This window comes from Saccopteryx bilineata, chromosome 2 (assembly GCF_036850765.1).
Source record: "Saccopteryx bilineata isolate mSacBil1 chromosome 2, mSacBil1_pri_phased_curated, whole genome shotgun sequence".
In the NCBI taxonomy this organism is placed as follows: domain Eukaryota; kingdom Metazoa; phylum Chordata; class Mammalia; order Chiroptera; family Emballonuridae; genus Saccopteryx; species Saccopteryx bilineata.
In genome coordinates this window covers 135,784,932-135,807,302 of record NC_089491.1, presented here as the reverse complement: position 1 = coordinate 135,807,302, position 22,371 = coordinate 135,784,932, and the positions used below count along the sequence as shown (strand labels likewise).

General features: G+C 40.3%; 1 protein-coding gene and 1 non-coding gene across 2 annotated transcripts in view; both read right to left on the bottom strand.

The window, feature by feature from the left end:
• Positions 1-827: 827 nt before the first annotated feature.
• Positions 828-22,371, bottom strand: part of SENP1 (SUMO specific peptidase 1) — a 62,273-nt gene continuing 40,729 nt past the window's right edge. The window contains exons 12-18 of the mRNA XM_066257985.1: positions 22,059-22,211; positions 19,339-19,470; positions 7,206-7,409; positions 5,595-5,674; positions 4,624-4,708; positions 4,027-4,122; positions 828-3,199 (exon numbers count right to left, since the gene is read on the bottom strand). Of these exons, the coding sequence (XP_066114082.1) occupies positions 3,137-3,199; positions 4,027-4,122; positions 4,624-4,708; positions 5,595-5,674; positions 7,206-7,409; positions 19,339-19,470; positions 22,059-22,211 (813 nt within the window). The 3' untranslated portion in view covers positions 828-3,136. The remainder of the gene's footprint in view (positions 3,200-4,026; positions 4,123-4,623; positions 4,709-5,594; positions 5,675-7,205; positions 7,410-19,338; positions 19,471-22,058; positions 22,212-22,371) is intronic.
• On the bottom strand, positions 19,037-19,143 carry LOC136327917 (U6 spliceosomal RNA). The gene has a single exon (XR_010729973.1). It is a non-coding gene; the product is annotated as a U6 spliceosomal RNA (small nuclear RNA).

Sequence of the window (22,371 nt, the reverse complement as noted above, 5' to 3'; positions counted from 1 at the left end):
TACTAGGGCCAGTGGGTGCCAGTGCTAGATGCTAGTGTCATTACAGGGGCTAAAGAAGAGAGAACTTGAAGCACTTCATATATAGAAGTGTCAGTTTACACAAAGTCTCCAGGCTGGATGAGGAAAAACTTATATTCAACCCTAAGCAGGACTCCCAGGAGCAATAGTGGGTCCCAGATGTCAAAAGGGATGGAACCACCCTTTGTGCCTCAGACTATGTTATTTCAAATAGGCAGCAACAGTCTGACTTTCTCTGTCTAAGGCCCAGGAGGGACTGTTGGGCTATGGTTTCTGTCAAAGGCTCTATAGAGAATGTCTTCCCTCCAGTATTCCTTTTGTAGGGGAGGTTGGTGACAGAACACCGAGCATAGAGGAGAGAAAAACAGGAGAAAAGGAAAGCAATAGGTTTACTTTTAAGCAGATAAACAAGATATTGGAAACATGCACTTGGCCATGGAATATAGGAATGTCTTCTTTTTTTCACCTGGTCATCAAAGCCCACCCTTAAATGAAGGCAGAAGTAAGCTTTCAGATGCTGGTCCTGCTCCTGTAGGCTAGTCCTCTAGAAAGAAAGGCCCATTCTAATAGTCTATATCTGGGTCCCACTGAGCCATCTAGGCCAGTGGTCCCCAACCTTTTTTGGGCCACGGACCGGTTTAATGTCAGAAAATATTTTCATGGACTGGCCTTTAGGGTGGGACAGATAAATGCACAAAATAAAATTATGCGACCGGCGTAAAAACTGTGGTATTTTTAAATATAATTGTCGAACTTACGAGACAAGCATCAAGAGTAAGTCTTGGATGGATGTAACAGAGAGAATCTGGTCATTTTTAAAAAATAAAACATCGTTCAGACTTAAATATAAATAAAACAGAAATAATGTAAGTTATTTATTCTTTCTCTGTGAACAGGTACCAAATGGCCCACGGACCAGCACCAGTCCGCGGCCCGGGGGTTGGGGACCACTGATCTAGGCTACAACTGGGGTCTCAGTGTGGCTCCTCCAATCATGAAGGGTGGTCGCAGGCTAATTCCTATCTATATAAAGCTGCACTGTTTAGAAAGGGGGTCCAGGTTCAGAAAGGCTCAACAATACCTTATATTTTTCAAAGTGCTTTTGTTGCATGTTTCATTTTCTGCTATACATAGCAATAAATATCTGTTGCTTTGGTCTGTACAAAAAGTCTGTGAGGGAAGTAAACAGATGTTACCTAAACAAACAAACAAACAAATACACAGAAAACTATGTTGTTCTGAGTCCCCTAGACAACAGTGAGAGAGTCTGAAAAACTCAGGCCTTTCGAGTTATAGTCTAAATCCACACACATCGCACCATCCAAGTTGTCACTTAGAAACATTAAGTACCAGGAGCCAGTGCTCAGGAGTCCTATGGTGAGGTGCATGTCATTGCTTTCTAAAAGAGAATGTGAAAGGTCCCAGAAACTCATATATAGGAAGCTATTTATTTCCTACAGAAAACACCAAAAAACAAAACAAAACAAAAAAAACAGCAAAAAAAAAAAAAAAAAAACCAAAAGAAAGAAAACAAACAAAAGGTGATTATCCCCCAAAGGCAGGCAGTTATGAAAAGGATAGGACATCTAATTGCTGGAGTGGAAACAGTAACATTCAGTTAACAATGGAATATTTAAAAAAAATAGTTTTCTTTTCAAATTGTAACCTGTGGTAAAACATAGAAATTGTACTAAACAAGTTTGGTATAAAACAGTAAAATTTTCAAATAAGCCCAGGGAGAAGCATGATGCGGGGGGGGGGGCACAAGGGACAAGGAGAAAAGATTTCATACAAAACTACCTATTACAATACAGAAAAAGTATAAAATGTTCCTTTTTTGGAACTTAAGTACAAAAATGACACTGGCATTGGATCATTTCACCATCTAGCCTGAGGACGCTCAAGGGCAGGGAGATGCAAACAAGAACAAAAGGAACAGCGTGTTGTAAATCTCAAGTTGACCAGTCCAAATTCCTCCACCTGTTTTCTAGTGGAAAATCTCACCTCCCTCTGAAACCTCTATCCCTGGCCAGAGTTCATCCGGGTCTCAAAATATTGTTAGGAAATCCATAAAAACCCTCCCCACAGAGGCTGGGATCTGTGTGTGCTAGACCTAAATTTAGAAAATGGAAATAAATCTACAGGCTAAAAAGGTGAACACATTTAGCCTTTAAAAAAAAAAAAAAAAAAGCACATCCCTATGAAATATATATATATATATGTATATATATATTTATATATATTAAATTCTCTGTGGTTAGAAACATATTTAAACTAACTAGCCACAGACCAACTAGACTCGCATTCATCCAATGCTGGAAATTTTATGCTAAAGACTGAGGTCCTTCTTCTTGGTCAGAAGTAGGCGGCAGGAAAAGTGGTGCCTTGTTGCTCCACTGAACCGCTCCCTGGGTGGGTCTCCCCCTGTCATGTGTAGTGAGCACATGAAAACTCCTGCTTTTAAGGAAAGGACTGCCTGGGACTTTGAGGTCCACCCAGGGCTCCTGTGTTGTGCCTCAGAATGGGAGGAAGCTACAGATAATAAAACAGCCTTATACAGAAGCAGACGATTTCACAAAAGGGCATCTAAATAGGAAAAGTCCTAGAGGAGGGATTTATGAATGCCCCAAAGTCCAGTTGACAGTCACTTTCCTGATGAAGTATCTTGAAAATCCTGTGTGTGCACGTGTATGCTGGTGGTTTTGATCCCTACCTTTTTTGCCCATGCCCTTTCCTATCTCTTAGTAAGGCCTAACAACAAGTTTTATACGAAACCAAGAGTCTTTCCAACTCTCTCTCAGCCCCCTAATTAGGGACTGAGTGAGGCTGGAGCCCTTTGAAACAAGATGGCAGAACGGAAGAAGTGAAAAGCAGTCTCTCTCTTCAGCTTAGGGATGTCCCTCACCCCTTTCACAGCACCAAATTTCTTTGCAAAAATAGTATCTGAGATACAAAAGGAAAGGCAGATGTGCTTGTGACTGCATCTCGCCAGGGCCTGGTCCAGGATCAAGGGCTTTACAAGAACAAAGGGGTGGGAGCAGCTGTTTCCAAGGTCTCTAGCTGTAGACACAGAGAGCTGGTCCCCCACAATGTCAACGTCTGCTAACTGAGACAGTCTTCACAAGAGCTTTCGGTGGAGGATCTCCCAGACCATCCGCTTCCGGAAGTATGGCATGTGTTGCTGTAGGGATACAGAGAAACTCTTAATTTTCATTTCTTTTGTCCAGACCCAGTTATCACTTATTCCTTTCCCCATACTCCTTTTTTTCTTAATGTCTTCAACTAAAATAATCTCAGTTGTATTTCTGGTATTCCACATTTCTCATTCTGGATTACATGTGTTTTTCCCCCCTTTCCATTGCTCTTTTCTATTGCTATATCCACTGCTACCTCCCACTGCTGCGGCCTTAGAAGTTTTATTGGGCATTGCCAAGCATGCCCAGACTACACCTAAATGTTTCCAAGAATTTTGAGAATGATGTCTATCAAGTCCTCAATATTAAAATCTTAAGAGGACATAAGAGTTGAGGACTGAAAATCTAAAGTCATTTCCTAGCTGAAGAGTTCTGGTAACTGCAAGAGTCAGTTCCACCCAAGGACTATGGTGGAAAACACCGGTAAAGTCATTGATTCAACCAGAAGTAAAGAAAGAGTTAGTTTAGGTTAGTAAAACTTGATGCTAATCAAATAAAGGGAAACTGAAGAAAATGTGCTTTGGTCTCAATTCTCTGTTTCTTACAGAGGTCAGTGGGGAGATGGGCAGAGAAGAAGGCTCTGCTATTGACCAGGACTCCTTGACCTCAATATGTAGTAGATGGGAACTCAGGATGTGGCCTACTTTTATCCTTCTTTTTCTTGGGACATGGCAGACTGTAGCCACTGGTGTCACAAGCTATCGGCCAAAGTAGAGCCCCACCACCCAGTAGCGCGAGTGGATAGAAAAACATCTATCAGGGCCTGGAGATAGGGTGGGCACAGAGCTCCCTCCCTCCTGAAGTCTCAGCTCACCTGTGTGAAGTTGATTGGTCTGTCTTTGGTAATGCAGTCAGCATATTTGCAAGCAAACATCCCACAATCACTTCCATTCATCTGCTGTGGAATTTCCTAAAAGACCAAAAACAGCAAAAAACGGTGACACCTTTCCAAGATTCCTTCCATCTTATTAGGTTATAGATAAGAACCAAAGGATGTAAGTTTTACAAGTTTCTCTGACTTTTGAAGAGATGACCCTTGTTCCTTACTCAGGACAACACAGGCTCAGAGAAAAATTACAGCATCTCAGTTAGGCCTGGGTACTTCATTTTAACCACACAGGAAACTATTTTAGACTTCCATAGCACCTAAGAGTATGAAAACTGGTCCTTCCTACAGGGTCAATCAGCAAACATGTCCCACAGGGGTAAAAAGCTTAGCAAATAGAAAACCGAGTTCTACATAGGAACATAGGAACATATTACCAGTTTTCCCACAAAGCACTTACTATGTCTTCCCCAAGGAACCAAACAACCAAGCAGAAGTCAGGCTGACACTAAGAAAGTCCCTGAGAACCGAGCAGTAAAATCCTTTCCTTCTCCACCACCCTCATGTTGGCAAGATAAAAGGTACCTGGCTTTTCTTGCTGAAAAGCTGCCAGCCATTGGTGTCAAACTCTTTCCTTTTCTTGTCAATGCTTTCTTGCTTTAGGTATTGCCTAAGGGTATTGGGAGAGAGAATGCGATGAGTTCTAGAGAACAAGGATGACCTGCCACCCATAGAAAGAGTTACATATGCTTCTGAGGACAACAGTGTTCCGCGCAGGGCAAGGTATTTTGGACTGCTAAGCCCCCTATGAAACTCCTACAACTCATGCCCACACTGTCAACCCAAGAGAATCATGATCTCTGCCTCTGATACCAAGTTCCTTCCACCTACTGTTCCTCCTGAGAAACGAGTTTTGATTCTTTTCCTTGGTTTATATGGTCCTTTAGAGCTTGTTCTAATGAAACAAGAATGTTTCTCTAGCAATATTAAACTATTTATTTACTGTTTTTAGTTTTGAGTCTCCTGTGTAAAAACTGAATTCAAATCAACAATTTGTTGAGTGCATACTTCATATGGAATACTCTCCCTAAGTGCAAACTGCTCACCATTCTACAACCTACTGCCCACAGTGGTACAATAATAAGCATTTTAGAAAGAAAAATAGAAGGGGTATAAAGAAATTTGCATTCTGGTTCCTAATTAAGCCACTAATGAGTAGGACCAGGGCAAATCAAAATCACTCTGTGGGTCTTCGTATCTTCACCTGAAAAATTAGGAAGTTGGATTAGATGATTTCTAAGCAGTTCTATATCTGTATGTATATACCCACTCTATATTTTAGTGCACTGGGACAGTACTTGCCCCCATTAGGGCATATATTTGTTATTATTACCTAATTATTAAACTTTACTTAGACATAAAATACCCATTCCTACTTAATATGAAAATGTCCTTTATTAATCAGTCAACTAAATGTATAAAAGAACTGAGTTCAATAGCTGGAAAACACAATATACACAGACACCAAACTCTTCTATCCTCAACTCCTTACTTACAAGAGGATCCTGCAGGCTTCATTGTTTATCCCACCCATAGAGTCATAATAGGTAATATTCTTTTTTCTAAAGTCGACAACCTGGGAACAAAAAATTTGTGTTTATAAAGTGAAGACTGGTTTTTCAGCTTTTCCCTTCCCTGTAACTTGGAAGCTTTTGCCAGATTGCCTGTGAAATCATACAAGTCTCAATGATCCTTTGCATCACACCATGCTTAATCTGCAGAAGAGAAAACAGGGGCATTATTCACCTAGAACTATGGTGGGGGCTGATTTACTGATGGGCCCCTTAATTTCCCTAAAACCTTTTTCTGTACTCAGGGTGCCCACCTATAATGTGGGCAACAGTGAAGACACAACACATTCTTCAGAGAATGCAAGTTGACTGAGATCATTTCCAGTTTCAAAAAGATGGTAACAGGTTCTGGGAGTCATTTCTTTACCTGGAAATTTTCCTTTGGCTTTTTTATACTTTTCATATGTAATTCAAAACAGACTTTGAAGTAACTCTTATACGTTCATTGATACTTTAAATTAATACATTCAGGTCCTCAGAGTCATAAAAAATATTAAATTACCTTGCCAAGTATGCAAGGCAAGTCATGATTAAGCAGAAAATAATAGTCACAGTATCTGAATTGGCAGCAGCATTAAGAAGTTATTTTTATGCAAGTTTTGATAAATTGAACTAAAGTTTTATTTTGATTCTCCTGCCTTATAGTTTATTGATGTCCTTAAAAGTAGTTCCAAATTGCCCTGCATGATCTCTCTAAGTAGAAGTGAAGGAAACAGTACTAAAAATAAAAATCCTCTATAGGAACCCTCTACAGGAGGGCATTGTTCTTGTTTAGGAAATACTTTGAAAACACATGTAGGTTTTATTTGTTTGTTTGTTTTCTTCTTCCAAGTGAGAGGAGAAGAGATAGACTCCTGCATGCACACTGACTGGGATCCACCCAGCAACCCTGTCTGGGCCAATGCTTTGCCCATCTGGGGCCATGCTTGCAACCCAACTATTTTTTGTGCCTGAGACAGAGGCTCTGTGGAGCCATCCTCAGCACCTGGGCAAAAGTGCTCGAACCAATCAAGCCATGGCTATAGAAGAGAGAAAGGGAGAAAGAGAGAAAGGGCAGCAGTGCAGAAGCAGATGGGCGCTTCTCCTGTGTGCCCTGACTGGCAATCAAACCCGGGACATCTACACTCCAGGCCGATGCTCTACCACTGAGCAAACCAGCCAGGGCCAACACATATAGGTTTTAAAAGATGGGACAGAGCCTAAAAGACAGATCCAGTGGAGAAATTACTGAACTGCTCTGCATAATAAAGAGGATGGAAGTGTAAAGCTTAAAAAAGTCACTTTTTCTCTCCATGCTTTTGGCTTGAGGCTGCTTAGACCTATAACTCTTTTTAAAATATTTCCAGAAAAAGGAAATTCCACAGCTCTCTTCAGAGTCTAAGTATCTTTTACTCTTGACAGAAAGTTCATTAATCTGTCCAATTTTTAGCCAACTAAACACTTCTCTCAAGTAAAGATATAGAACTAACACTCATTACTCTGTGTATTCCATAATTATATAAATTTAAGTTATATCAAAAATAAAAGGGCACTCACAGCAAGACACCAGTGCACTCCCAGGTGAATGGGTACCAAAAGAATGTCAACAGAAAATACATCCACTTTCTTTGTCCAGCGTTTCACAGCCTGGTAACCAGCCGTTTTTAATTTAGTGAAGAAAAAGGTATTAAATGCATGTACACTTGGAAATCCCTTTTCTTTACTTCTCTCCATCAGCATATTCATGTAGAAATTGATGATCTGTGGGAAGATATTATATGTATTAACATAAATACTCAGGCCTTTGATAATCATGTTACATGAAGGAGAAGCAGTTCCGTATTGTACAGCACATGCTATCATTTCCTAATTTGTTCCGTTAAGACTTTAACACTCAGCAGCCTTGTGTCCCTATGTCAGATTCTGACTAGAAGGGAGGAGAACTGAAGTGTTGTAAACAGTGGGGGAAAAAAGCCAAGATTATATATATAATGAGGTTGGGAATACGGGTAAGCAGATGCTGCCAGCAGATTGAGGATTAGGTCAAAAGACTGCAGAATGAGGAAGAAGGTATAGTTGAAGGTAAAACTTAGAGAAAAAGACAGGGGGGGAGGACAAGCAGTTTAATAAAGCACATTAGCAGTTACTTTAACCTACTGGGACTGTGTGAGAATTTAAATAAATCCTGAGCTCAGCTAGAGTCTAGTGTTATCAAGGTCAAGACCAAGAGTTCAGTTCTTATGTGTGGCTCACCTGGTTTTACACAGATAGAAAAGTTTGCTTCAATGCAAAAGACTACTTTTTAGTCTAATAAGCTATCTTGCAGAGGCAAACTGATTTGTTTTCAAGCAGACCTGAGTGACAGGATAAATCATCAATTATACTGGATAAAACACCTACAAACTGACAGTAGCTTGGCAATGTCACCATTTATAGTGGCACACTGTAATATAAAAACCTACATAATGAGACCTGAAAGTAAAGTCACAGACATGAAGAGTCAAGTTCTCCCCACAATCTATATGTTTAGCTTTCTCATTTTTGTTGATTCCATTTACGCCTTCAATGTCAACAATGACTGAAAGAAAATAAAGTGCTTGATCTAGGAGATATGTGAGTCTTTCTGTTAATGAAAAAATGTGTTCTCTAATAGTGATTATGTTGTCTAGGGATCCTTTAGGACCAGGACTCCTTGGTACTAAAGCTTGAAAGTTCTGGGCCGGAAGTTACTGCTCACTTATTTATGTGGTCAGATGAGGCCACACCAGTGTCTGTCCTCTGCAAGGAATGAATGGGCTAACTGATCCACAGCTTGGAAATAGGACTAAGAAAACAGGCACATTTTTCAGAATTCTTTTTGGGGAATGGGAAAATGCCCCCGTCCTTTGACAAATATTTACACACTAGGATGCCAGAGCAATGAGCTACTGCCCAACAGCAGGCAACTACATACTGGGTAGGCAGCAGAGACCACTGCCAGAAACACACCAGAGTGTGGTCTAGACTAGAGAAAGGGCCTATAGATGAGGATGCCTAGGCAGTTGCAGGGAAACCACACTTGCCACAAGGCAGACCTGGAGGGAGGGTGGGAGCAGGAGAAGGCTAGGGTTGAAGAAAGACACTGTTCTGCCTGCATCTCTGAAGACTGAGCAATAGGCCCAGCAGGTCCAGAGAACTCAGGTTGTGGCTAATTCTTGTCTGTGTGATGCCCAACAGATAACTGGAACTCAGTTTCAATAATGATAATGAATCAAGATGCAATTAGGGTTATAGATTTCTTAATCTAGGTTTCTCATCTAACTCTGCCCTCAAGGACCATGGTGCTAATGATGCCTCTAGCCAGGGATACAAGAGGGTGTGACCAGCAAACACGAGGTCTAGGCTATAAACTACATTCCATAGCGAGAGAAAGTCAGCAAGAAGGAATTGATTCCTTTGGTATTCTACTCATCCCACAATATTAGCCATGTTATGAGGCTAAACCCTCCAATCTAAGGGGTGAAGTGAATCGGCAGATGACCTGCCAGTTACTGGAAGCCACACCTTCCATGGAGCAGACAAGTTATATATTGTTAACAGGCAATAAGGACTCAAGGGAAAGGTGGAAGGAATCAGACAGAGATAAGGACAGCTAACCACATGAAAGTCATGGAGATATTTCCTACCCAGGTGCCCATGAAAGTAATTTTGACCTTTGGGATAATTACCCTGAAGCAAAAAAGGATGATGTAAATCAGGGGTAGGCAACCTTTTTATACCTACCGCCCACTTTTGTATCTCTGTTAGTAGTAAAATTTTCTAACCGCCCACTGGTTCCATAGTAATGGTGATTTATAAAGTAGGGAAGTAACTTTACTTTATAAAATTTATAAAGCAGAGTTACAGTAAGTTAAAGCATATAATAATAATTACTTACCAAGTACTTTATGTCGGATTTTCGCTAAGTTTGGCAGAATAAATCTTTATAAAACAGCCTGACCATGACTGGGATGTGGAAAACCCAGGTTCAAGAACCCAAGGTCGCCAGCTTGAGCACGGGCTCATCTGGCTTGGGCAAAAAAGCTCACCAGCTTGGACCCAAGGTCGCTGGCTCAAGCAAGGGGTTACTTGGTCTGCTGAAGGCCCATGGTCAAGGCACATATGAAAAAGCAATCAATGAACAACTAAGGTGTTAAAACGAAAAACTGATGATTGATGCTTCTCATCTCTCTCTGTTCCTGTCTGTCTGTCCCTATCTATCCCTCTCTCTGACTCTCTGTCTCTGTAAAAAGAAAAAAAAATCTTTATAAAACAACTTACTATAGTTAAATCTATCTTTTTATTTATATTTTGGTTGCTCCGCTACCACCCACCATGAAAGCTGGAACGCCCACTAGTGGGCGGTAGGGACCAGGTTGACTACCACTGATGTAAATGAATGTCACGCTACACGAGATTATCCTAATTTTTAGGAGAAAAGAGTTCTAGAGACCAATGAAGTTCAGCTGGACTTACACAGCCTGAGTTGTTTGGTCTTTTTATTTTAATTTTTTATTTAGAAAAACTGGACTATAAAGCTAAAGACCACGCTGCTAAACAGAAACAGAGACCCCACAATCAGGGTATGTTTCTTCTGAGAATCCTTCTTCCATTGGTTTAGCTCTGCCTCCAACCAATGTTTCTCCATGGAGAAGGAAACGGCCTCCTCCAAAGTCAGCTTATTAATTAGCTCTAAGAAGTAATGTGGGTTCTTTTTCATTTCCCCTGTATCCCAGTAGGAAGGAGTGTGGTGGCCTCAATGTTCCCTCCCATTAGCTGAGAATGTATAATTTGACATCTGAGGCAGAATTCAGATCCAAGTTTCTCTCTTCAGTTTTTCAACTATTACTGTCCAAATGAGGAAAACTGCCATAATTCAGCCAAGACACAAGCATACCAAAAAAAACAAGCTAAGAGAGAACAAAAAAAACCCTACAGGTCATCTCACAGAAGTGGGAGTGCTGAAGATGAAGGAAAAAGAAATGAGAGAAGGGATCACAGTGCTTAAGATGAAAAAGAAGCACTGATGGTCAAAACCTTTGCTTATATTTTGTGAAGACAAGGGTCTCTCCCCTCCCATGGAGAGGCACTTTCTATACACAAGACTCTCTTAGCTCCAGAAGAACTCGAATTGAATTCCCTCTGAAATATTGAGCTAAAAGTAGCAAATCAGTGCTCCTCCTACTGTTTGTCTTGCCAATGTATCAGCATCTGAGGACCCAGTGTTAGTTCACCTGTTACTCTTTTTGGGAACCACACTTGTCTGTTTGCTCACTGTGGCTCCTGATGCTGAAGGAGCTGCCCTTTCTGCTGTCTTCACAGCCTTGGCCATGAGCGCCTGCTTGTCTATGCAGTCCTGTTTGGGGGTGGGACGGTTGTTTATAGTGTCTTGTCCTTTGTGATTTTATTTGAAGAGCTGCCAAGCTGAAGCTGTTTAAAAAAGGCTTCCCTTTAAAAGAAAAACCTACACTAGTTTTCAAACTAAGGACTCAATCCTTTTCCTGTATGTTACCACAATGACATAAATGGCCACTGCTATTTGTAACTTTCTTTATGCCCAGTCAACAAGCCAACTATTGTTTTCTCATGCATTTAGAAGTAAAACATCTAAGAGTAAAGTCTTAACTTCTAAACCTTCCCAATTTTATATTCTGAACCCTTCTGATTTGCCTGGGGAAAAAAATGTACTAAAAGTCCTGGTCATGACAGTGCTCCTGAGCAGACACCAAGAAAAATTTTAGGGGAAACAAAGCTGATTTTCCTAGTTTACCTCTCGAGATTTTTCATCTTAATTTTTCATTCTGATTTTTATATTAAATCTATGCTAGCCAACCACAAAGCCCAAAAGACTAACCACACAGCAGCACTTGAATATCATGAGTCAGAAAGGTCCTTCACTCCCAAGATTTAACCTAATGGTATTATAAAAACCAAAAACAACAAAATTCAGGAAAAGTTCTATGTATTGCATCCCTCACTGTGAACATGTACCCAACAGTTTTCTCAGATGCAAATTTAAGCAACAAATTATTAGAATTACTGCTAGAGTTTTAAAGAAAGACAGGCAGGCAACACCTATTTTTATGGAGTCATGACAACTGTAATTACAATTCTCCACGTTATCTCACATAAATCCCTGTAAATTAAAAGGACTAGATCTATTAAGAAACACTTTAAAGAAGTAAACTATAATGAAGTGGAATCTACCAATGACTCATGTTAGAAACACTAAAACTTCCATTCTGATCATTTTATTCCACATGTAAGAGTACATAGCATGAACCAGTTTATCTCATTTTGCCTAGTTTTTTTCCTTTCTTATGCAATCAGTTTTTATTCCTTAAGGAAAATTTATTCCATGTGCTAGGTTTGTCTAATTGGACTTTATGTTTTGTTAGGCTGTTTCCTCTCTTTACTAAACATCACTTAAATTTAACTCCTTAGAAACAACTAGAAAATTATGACTACTACCAATTCCCCATTTCCATCAAAGATTTGTGTTCTGAAAGCCAGAATGCTAGATAAAGAGTTATGTGCTCTGATTCTAGATCCTAATCCTGAAATAAAAATCAGGTGACCTTAATACACACACACACACACACACACACACACACACACTAGAAAGCCCGGCGGTCATACGAAATGACCGCTGATTTAGATATTATAAATTGTAATTAAAATGATTTGTGCAAAGGTGTCTACTAATTCAAACTGAATTACCCAGGGCAGGCGGCGAGGACACCCCTTTGCTTAGTGCCCCACGGGGTTTCCCCCTTCTACTTGCTTAATTGCTTAAAGTAGAGTGCAATGAAGGAAACCACTGGCGGTACATTTCTTAAGAGCCACCGCTAGCTCATTAAATAAAGGTGATTTAAATAATAAAATCTTAATTCACATGTCAAAGATCTCTTTGTACACAACATTTCTTGTGTAGATCTTTCCATCATTTTTAAGCTCGCCTTGCAGAGGACCATCAATTATTTTTAATTTTACGTCTGTTCTTTCACGAACTCTTGAACAGGCAACATAAAGTTGACCGTGTCCAAATGCAGGCTCAGGTAAAAAAATGCCAACACACTGATTAGTCAATAATTTATTCAAGAGTGGTGGATAATTCTCAATTAGTGGAACTACAATGTTTCCGTACTTGCAACATTGAGAAAATCCTTTCTTGCCACGGTCAAATTGATTAGTTTCTAACTTGAAGTTTAAGGACTGACAGTGTTCACATTTAATATTCATGTCACCAGAGGAATACTCAAAAATTAAAGTTTCTCTGTTTGAAACTGTTTTAATCCTTTTTGCGTTTCAGTCAGCATTACTCTGTCATTTTTTTTTGCATTTCTCTCCTGCCTTTGTTCAAGGGACTCATTTTGTCGAGACAGGCTTTTTTGTCTTGCATCTGAGGCAAGCCTTGTTTCTCTATGCTCATCAGTCTCATTTTGCCGAGAAAAATGCATTTGCTCTGCGACTGAAGCAAGCCTTGTCTTTCTCTGCTCAGTGGTTTCTTTTTGTCGAGAAAGCCGTTTTTGTGCAGCTTTAGCTCCTTTTCTCTCCTCTTCAGTGCTGTATTTTCTAGGAGGCATTCTTAAAAGAAATTACATTAAGACGTAGTTTTTATGTAAAACAGATGATTGCCAATGCAAACAAATGTTCACCTTCACCCTGACACGCTCAATTTGCGTTCAGCCGTGGCAACTTCACCCCATTGGCTAGTACAGTTACACAAGCAACCAATAAGCTATCAGCGACAAACAGACACTTAAGCCGCATATAATAAAGATATCCCTTATAAAGTCTTCTTACTTCTCTACTATCAATCAAGGAAGAATCCTTTCTTTATACACAAGGCTACTGTGATGCCAAATAGCTAAGACATCTCTTTCCTTTCAGAGGCAGTTAGTCTGCCTGGTTAGCTGTCAATTCATGTAGTTACAGTCAGCTACGTAAATTCTACCTTAAATCCTCCTGCACTATCTCACTCCCCATATTTATGAGTCTTTTCCTCAGGGCCTTTCCCCAGCCAGAAAAGTGAGAAATACAGTATTCTAACAGTCTAATGCTTTTGCATTTTTGAAATAATCTCTATGTTATAAGCCCCACAGTACCTTGTTTCTGCTAACTAAACAATTGTCTTTCAGCAATATTAAAAAGTGAGAGCATCTGCACTGTTCATTCCTTTGTGTAGAATGAAATTTCCACCTCATGTTTTCCTTCTGCCTGAAGAACACCCTTTAATATTCCTTAAAGTGATGACTTATCTCAGCATTTGTCTAAAAAAGGATAGCCTTATCGTCTGACCAGGTGGTGGTTCAGTGGATCAAGCATCGGCATAGAATGTAGAGAACCCAGGTTCAAAACACCGAGGTTGCCAGCTTAAGCACAGGTTCACCAGCTTGAGCGCAGGGTTGCTGGCTTGAGCGTGGGATCATAGACGTCCCCATGGTCACTGGCTTTGGAAAATCTTCAACCTTTATTGCTTAATTTCTTTTGTTATACTACTTACACTCCACCTTTCCTTCTGGGACTCTAAATACATGCTTAGACTGTTTGATATTGTCCCACAGCTCTAGTCATCTTTCTTCAGCCTTTTTTCTATTTCACTTGGATGATTCCTTTGTTATAGCTTCAAATTCTTTTTTTCTTCTTCTGCAGTGTCTAATCTGTTAATTCCATCTCATGTATGTTTTAATTCAGGTACCGTATTTTTCTTTTTTTCTTCAGGTACTGTATTTTTCATCCCTGCAAGTTCAATGGGTTTTTTATATCTTCCCCATTTATCGTCTCATAACATATATTTTCCTTTACCTTCCCGAAGATATAGACTGTGTTTATAATATTTGTTTTAGTATTCTTGTGTTTTAATTTTATAATTTTTGTCATTTCTGAGTAATTTTGGTAAATTTTTTCCCCTTGTTATAAGTTGCATTTTCCTCCCACTTTGCATGCTTCATAAATTTTTGATTGGATGCTAGACACTGTGAATTCCACGCTGCTGGGCTTTGTTACTAGAATTTGTTGTATTTCTTTAAATATTGTTGGGTTTTGTTCTGTGATATAGTTACTTGAAAATTTCAAGCTTTTACAACTTATTTAAGCTCTGCTACCATGGGTCCAGAGCAGTCTTTATTTTAGGGCCAGTTTGGCCCCAATCCAGAGGCAATACCATCTTGAGGATTCTAGTCAATCAATGTCCCATGACTTTTCCATTCTTGCTGGTTGGAACATGAACTATTCTTGGCACTGTGATAGCTCTGAGGCTTGCTCTGATTCCTTCTTCCTGGCAGTTCCCAGCCTCTAGTCATTTTTTTTTTTTTTTGTATTTTTCTGAAGCTGAAAACGGGGAGAGACAGTCAGACAGACTCCCGCATGCGCCCGACCGGGATCCACCCGGGACGCCCACCAGGGGTTATGCTCTGCCCACCAGGGGGCGATGCTCTGCCGCGACCAGAGCCACTCCAGCGCCTGGGGCAGAGGCCAAGGAGCCATCCCCAGCGCCCGGGCTATCTTTGCTCCAATGGAGCCTTGGCTGCGAGAGGGGAAGAGAGAGACAGAGAGGAAGGAGGGGGGGGGGGTGGAGAAGCAAATGGGCGCTTCTCCTATGTGCCCTGGCCGGGAATCGAACCCGGGTCCCCCGCATGCCAGGCCGACGCTCTACCACTGAGCCAACCAGCCAGGGCCATTTTTTACCAAATACATACAGATGGGTATTCAAAGATTCAAGGGGGGCCCTCTGCACATTTCTGGAGCTTTCTCATTATACAGTAGTAACCTTCCCTCCAGTATTTGACCTAATAAATCTTAGCCACTTTGGCCTTCCCAAACTCTGAACTCTATGTCCTCCTCTCAGCAAGACTATCAGGCACTCTTAGGTTCTACCAGCTGTTGCCCTCAACATACTACCCCAATAGAGGAAATCACAGGTTCATCCCTTTCATTTTCCTTCTCTCAGGGATCACTGTTATCCAATGTCTGAAGATTGTTGTTTCATATTTTGTCTAGTTAAGTTAAAATGGTGAATATAATCTGTTTTACTCTCTCGTGACTAGAAGAAGTCAGACACATTCACCCATATGCTTAAATAACTTCCACGTATTTCTGAGTTTATCTGATGCCTTACAAAACAACTCTTATGGCCTCTAAGAAGTAGAACCATCAGGTCATAAAAAGGAACACAAAACCCAAAGCAGTCTTCTCCTCAGGATCATTGACTTAGAAGCTTAGAGTTGGGTTCCAGAAATTATCTAATTCAATCTCCAGAAACTAATAAATAATTTCTGCCTGACCTGTGGTAGCGCAGTGGATAAAGCATTGACCTGGAATGCTGAGGTGACCGGTTCAAAATCCTGGGCTTGCCTGGTCAAGGCACATATGGGAGTTGATGCTTCCCTCTCCTCCCCTTTCTCTCTCCCTCTCTATCTCTCTCTCCTCTCTAAAGTGAATAAGTCTTTAAAAAATTTTTTAAATAATTTCTAGTATTGATATTCACTTACAAATATTTCCATCGTTTCTTAATTCCAACTTTCAATCTACTTTTGCAACTAAGCCTGCCTCTCTTTTACCCTCTCCTTTCCTTAATTAGATATTTCTACTAATAACTAATCACCAGACCCAGCAGAGAATCCCCCATCTACAGTGTCCCTGATTTTTCTAGCCTTCCTTTTGTATTCCTTACAAGGCACCATTTCTCACATTCCATTTTTGAGAAATTCCATTTCAATGTCAATCCTGTCAATCATTAGTCCTTTGAAGCTGTACAGAATTTAACTATTCACCCATATAAAAAATCCATTCATTAAAAATATATTTAAAAGCCTATTGTATGACTAGGCATTAGGGCCTATTCTTTCAGGAAAGGGGCCAGAGAAAGGGTAGCCTAAAGGCCTTGTGTACATATCCCAATATAAAACTTTACATTTTACTTTCCTTATGAACTAAACCTGACTCCTTCACTTCTAGGATCTTACATTCCTTCTCTAAAAAATGGTAAGAATAATTTGTCAGTCACCTAATTTTGGAGAAAATGTTCATGAATCCTATAAAACTGACAGGACATACACAAAGAAGAGAAATGGTTATTAACCTTTCGAGTAATACAAATGTTCATGTACGTTCTTGTGCCTCCTGACCATTCAGAGTACAATCGATTTATTTTTAAAATGTGTAGCGCAACATTAAAAAAAGGCAAATATATGTTCTTCGTGTTTCCATAACTTGGTTATCAAACAAACATGATTTTAAGTTAATAAAACTATAACTGGAATTAATTTCCTTTTTTGAAAAATAATCACTCCCAGGGGTCAGCGAGCATGAGAAAAACTCACTACTCAAAAGGGTTAATGAAAATATCTGTTTGAGGGAAGAAGCACAGGACTGAAGAGAAGACAAATTGCTTGCAAAAGGAGACCGAGCGTTCACAACTGAGAAACAGAATTAAGTATTTTTAAATGAGTAAAAATACTTAAGGATATCTGTTAATTACCCATCAGAATGTTAGCCTCTAATAGGCAATAACTTTGAATGCCTGAGAACTGAGTACTTTAAGAATGGTGCTGTTCTCATCATCACAGACATGTGAATGGGCACCTGCTTTCAAACTCAGAAGACAAGCACTCCCTACAAGTTATGGGTTGGCTTGACAGAAGTAAAGTAGATAGAACCTTTTCTTCCTCTCACTTCTTCCAAATAATGTAATTTCCATTATCTTGACTTGCTAAAATTCAGCCACTGCCTCTGAAAGGGATCTCACTGAGGTAACAGGCACAATAAATAGCAAGAACTCAGCTTATATTCTACTCATTGCTGCCCCCTAGAAGGTTCTGCTTAATTTACAACAAACAGGCTACGTTCCTGTAGAATAAATGATCCCTTCCCATTTAGCAGCAGCAAGCAAAAAATAGCAAGGGACCAGAGATCAACATCTCCAAATCAAAAACACTTAATTGGTGGATACTTTTGACTGTCCTTGATTTTCATTTTGCCTTTGATTTTCCCTAAACTCTTTTTTTTCCCTGTTATTTGATCCAATGTTCTAATATCATTATTCTGAGCCAAAAGAAGCAATGGTGGTTCCCCTAAAGCAAGACAGTATCAAACCCTACCTTCCTTACTATCCTTGGTCAAAGATATACTCAGGGAGTGATGAAGGTTTGTATCTTATGCCCTGGCTGGATAGCTCAATTAGGGCAGAGGTTGCAGGTTCAATCTTTGGTCAGGGCACACCTAGGAACAGATCGAAGTTCTTGTCTCTCTCTTTCTTCCTCTCTCATTAAAATCAATAAGTAAAAATAATGTTTAAATAGTTAAAAAGGAAAATTTGAATCTTATAAATTCACCAGTGATAAAGAGAACAGGGTTAGTCTAGTTGGCCCCAGAAAAAAATCAGTATGTTGGGCATGATATATGGATCTCAAATTCTACACATCTAATCCTAAAACAGAATCCAACTTAAGAATCTATGATACAATACATAAGAATGAATGTCTGGGTCTGAATCCTGGCTCTGCTACTTACTAGCCATGTAACCCTGAAAGTTTCTTAATCTTTCTTTGCTTTGTTTCTTCATCGATAAAATAGAAATGATAAAATCACAGTACCTATCTCCAAGGGTTGTGCTGAACAGAAAACATAAAATCTTAGAATAGTGCCTAACATGAGGTAGATGCTCAACAGATGTTAGCCAATATTATTATCTGGAAGGTCCTTAGCCTACAAGAAAGACCAAGATATAGATATCTAGACTTTTTATATTGAGTATCTAAAACTCTTTCGTAGTTGTGAAACTTGAATACACCCAAAAATACAGAGAGGGATACTCTCATGGGCCTAAGAAAGGAGGATGGTACTTAAGAAAAAAAGCAAACTGTTGTTTTTTTTTCTTTTGCTGTGAAAATAGCTTTCTCAAATAAAACGAGCTCCTACAGGTAAAGGAAAAGGGCAGATCCATTTAAAAACCGTAATCAATTTACTTAAAATAATTTGAACTCTCAAAAGCTTAGGGCCATAACTTTTTTAACCTAATACATTAAATATTTAATAATGTAACTTATCAATGTTAGTTTAAAAATACAGGCTATTTCAGAAAGCTTATAACTGTTCATCTAAGTGACTTAGAACAAGTAGAGATAGAAGGGGAAGTAGAAATTGATTCTTACGTGGAATGCATCCCTTCATGCTACAACGTGGTCAGCTGTTAATTACCCTCTCTGAAGATGTGAACTGCAGGGTAGGTGCCTTAAAGATGGTGACAATACTAATAAGTGAATGTCCTCTCTTTCAGTGTTCAAATTTTCAATACATAAATAGGTAAATCAGCAGTTCTCAGACTTTAAAGTACATAAAAATCACCTGAGATAAGGTTTATTATTATCTTAAATATGGAACACTTCATAAATTTGCATGTCATTCTTGTGCAGGGGCAATACTAATCTTCTCTGTATCGTTTCGATTTTAGTGTATGTGCTGCTGAAGTGCGCACAAGATGTTTTTATTTTAAGTGCTATCTCTACCACCCCACTTCATACTTATTCAGAATTGACAAGACTGTGACAATTGATTCTGATCCAGGTCATCTAAGAACCATTTTGAGTAACACTGAGATAATGCCTTGATTTATATAGTTTCTACTTAATGTTCACTTACTATTTAAATATAAAAATGGGTGCAAGATTACCTCATCATTGAGCCAGTTCAGATGGTTTAGAGTTTGAATATCTTTGCGTGTAATGGTCAAGCGGAAAGCTTCACTCAGAACTTCATCCTGGTTCCCATTACGAAATACATTCTTTATCTCTTTTTCCATCTCCTAGAGAACCAAAAGGTGTCAGAGATTAAGCAGTTTTCTCACAAGCCCCATATAATCCTCAGTCTTTCCAGCAGTAATCTCCCTAATCACTTCCTTCTCTCCCACCTTGTCCTCCTTTCTCTTTTGCAACACAACAGTTCAGACTCTTGTTTCATAGTATTCATGCTATCAAATTTTCTGTCTATGAGAATACCTAATTATATTTTATATTTTTTGATCCAAATAATCTCCTCAGAAATAGAATGTTTCCTGAAAGGTAGAAAGGGAATAAAGGTAGTCTCTTTTAGATATATCTTCCTGGAACTGTTTTTGCTGTTTTTGTTCTTTGTCAGTGTCAAACATGGAATTCATCACAACTAAAATACATGTGTTACACTCACCAGCCATGAGTTTCCCACACAGAAGACTGGTTTAAGGAACAGATTACTTTAAAATGTACAGACTTTGTATATTTTCTAAATTTTATGCCGAGTTTTTATTACCTAAAAAAATTGTAAGGCCCTGGCCAGTGGTTCAGTGGACATAGCATCAGCCCAGCATATGGACGTCCAGGGTTCGATTCCCAGTCAGGACAACCACCATCTGCTTCTGCCCCCTTCTCTCCCTCTTCCCCTTTCACAGCCAGTGAGTGGCTCAATCAGTTCCAGCATTGGTCATGGGGACTGAGGATAGCTCCATCAGAGTGCAACCGCCTCGGGCACTAAAAATAGCTCAGTACTCAAGCATCGGCCACAGATAGGGTGGCCAGGTGGATCTGGGTCAGAGTACATGCGGGAGTTTGCCTCACTATTTCCCTTCCTCTCTCACAGGAAAAAAAGAGAAAGAAGAAAAAGAAAAGACAAAAAATAAAAAATCGGAAGCCTCAGCTTACTACACATAAAATGAAACAAATTTATTAGATGCTTTTGCACTGAACTTGCTAAAAGCCACCTTAAATTCTTTCTTCAATGTTCAATAATTGTTTAAAACAAAGCCACAATTAGGCTACAATACAACTGAAAGCAGGATTATGCAATATAATTTCTTCTTTTCTTTTCTTTTTAAGTGAGAGGAGGGGAGGTAGAGACAGACTCCTGCATGTACCCTGATTGGGATCTATTCTGCAACTCCTGTCTGAGGCCCATGCTCAAATCAACCAAGTTATTCTCAGCTCCAGGGCTGATGCTCAAACCAATTGAACCCTGGCTGCAAGAGGGAGGGAGGGAGAGGGAGAGGGGGAGAGGGGGGAGAGAGAGAGAGAGAGAGAAGCAGGAGAGGGAGGGAAGAGAAGCAGATGGTTGCTTCTCATGTGTGCCCTCACCGGAGATCACATCTGCACGCCAGGCCAACACTCTATCCACTGAGCCAACTGGCCAGGGCCAATTTTTTATTTTTTAAAAATTTTATTTTTCAACTACAGTTTACATTCAATATTATTTTGCATTCATTGCAGGGGTACAGCAGTGGATGGACAAGCATATGCTTTGTAGTGTTCACTCTGATATTTCATGTACTCAGCTGGCACCATACATAGTTATTAAAATATAATTAACTATATTCCCTGTGTTGTACTTTACATCCCCATGACTATTTTGTAACTACCAATTTATCCTCTTAATCCCTTTACCTTTTTCACAGTCTCCCAACTTCCCTCCCTCTGGCATATGCAATACAATTTAAATACTATGTGTTTTATTACTTATTCGTTTTATTATTATTTTTTGACAGAGACAGAGAGTCAGAGAGAGGGACAGAGGGACAGACAGGAAGAGAGAGAGATAAGAAGTATCAATTCTTCGGGCCCTGGCCGGTTGGCTCAGCGGTAGAGCATCGGCCTGGCGTGCGGGAGACCCGGGTTCGATTCCCGGCCAGGGCACACAGGAGAAGCGCCCATTTGCTTCTCCACCCCCCCCTTCCTCGCTGTCTCTCTCTTCCCCTCCCGCAGCCAAGGCTCCATTGGAGCAAAGATGGCCCGGGCGCTGGGGATGGCTCCTTGGCCTCTGCCCCAGGCGCTAGAGTGGCTCTGGTCGCGGCAGAGCGACGCCCCGGAGGGGCAGAGCATCGCCCCCTGGTGGGCGTGCTGGGTGGATCCCCGTTGGGCGCATGCAGGAGTCTGTCTGACTGTCTCTCCCTGTTTCCAGCTTCAGAAAAATACAAAAAAAAAAAAAAAAAAAAAAAAAAAAAAAAAAGAAGTATCAATTCTTCATTGAGGAACCTTAGTTGTTCATTGATTGCTTTCTCATATGTGCCTTGACGGGGGCAGGAGGGGGAGGCTACAGCAGAGCGAGTGACCTCTTGCTCAAGCCAGTGACCTTGGACTGAAGCCAGCGACCTTGGGTTTCAAACCAGCGATCTTTGGGCTCAAGCCAGCGACCATGGGGTCATGTCTATGATCCTATGTTCAAGCCAGTGACCCCGTGCTCAAGCTGGATGAGCCCTCTCTCAAGCTGGCGATTTTAAGGTTTTGAACCTGGATCTTCTGCCTTCCAATCAGATGCTCTATCTACTGCGCTACTGCTTGGTCAGGTTACGTTTGTTTTAAATTCATCCAAAGCATTCTTTCTAAATACAACAGTTGCTAGTGTAAGAATTTATATTATGTAATTTACCTCTGTGATTTCAGGAAATTCATCTTCACTATCAGTTAATTTACGACTTTTTTCTGTTTCTTGGGTGACTGTGACAGGGATTTCCTTTTCAAGAGGTACACGGAGACGCAGTTCCACTGAATCATGTACTGAATGTTCCTGTTCCTGCAACCTCTGGAAGAAGAGCTTCAGATAAGTGGGATAAAGAAATATGCTCTCTCGGCCCTGGCTGGTTGGCTCAGCAGTAGAGCGTCGGCCTGGTGTGCGGGGGGACCCGGGTTCGATTCTGGCCAGGGCACATAGGAGAGGCGCCCATTTGCTTCTCCCCCCTCCC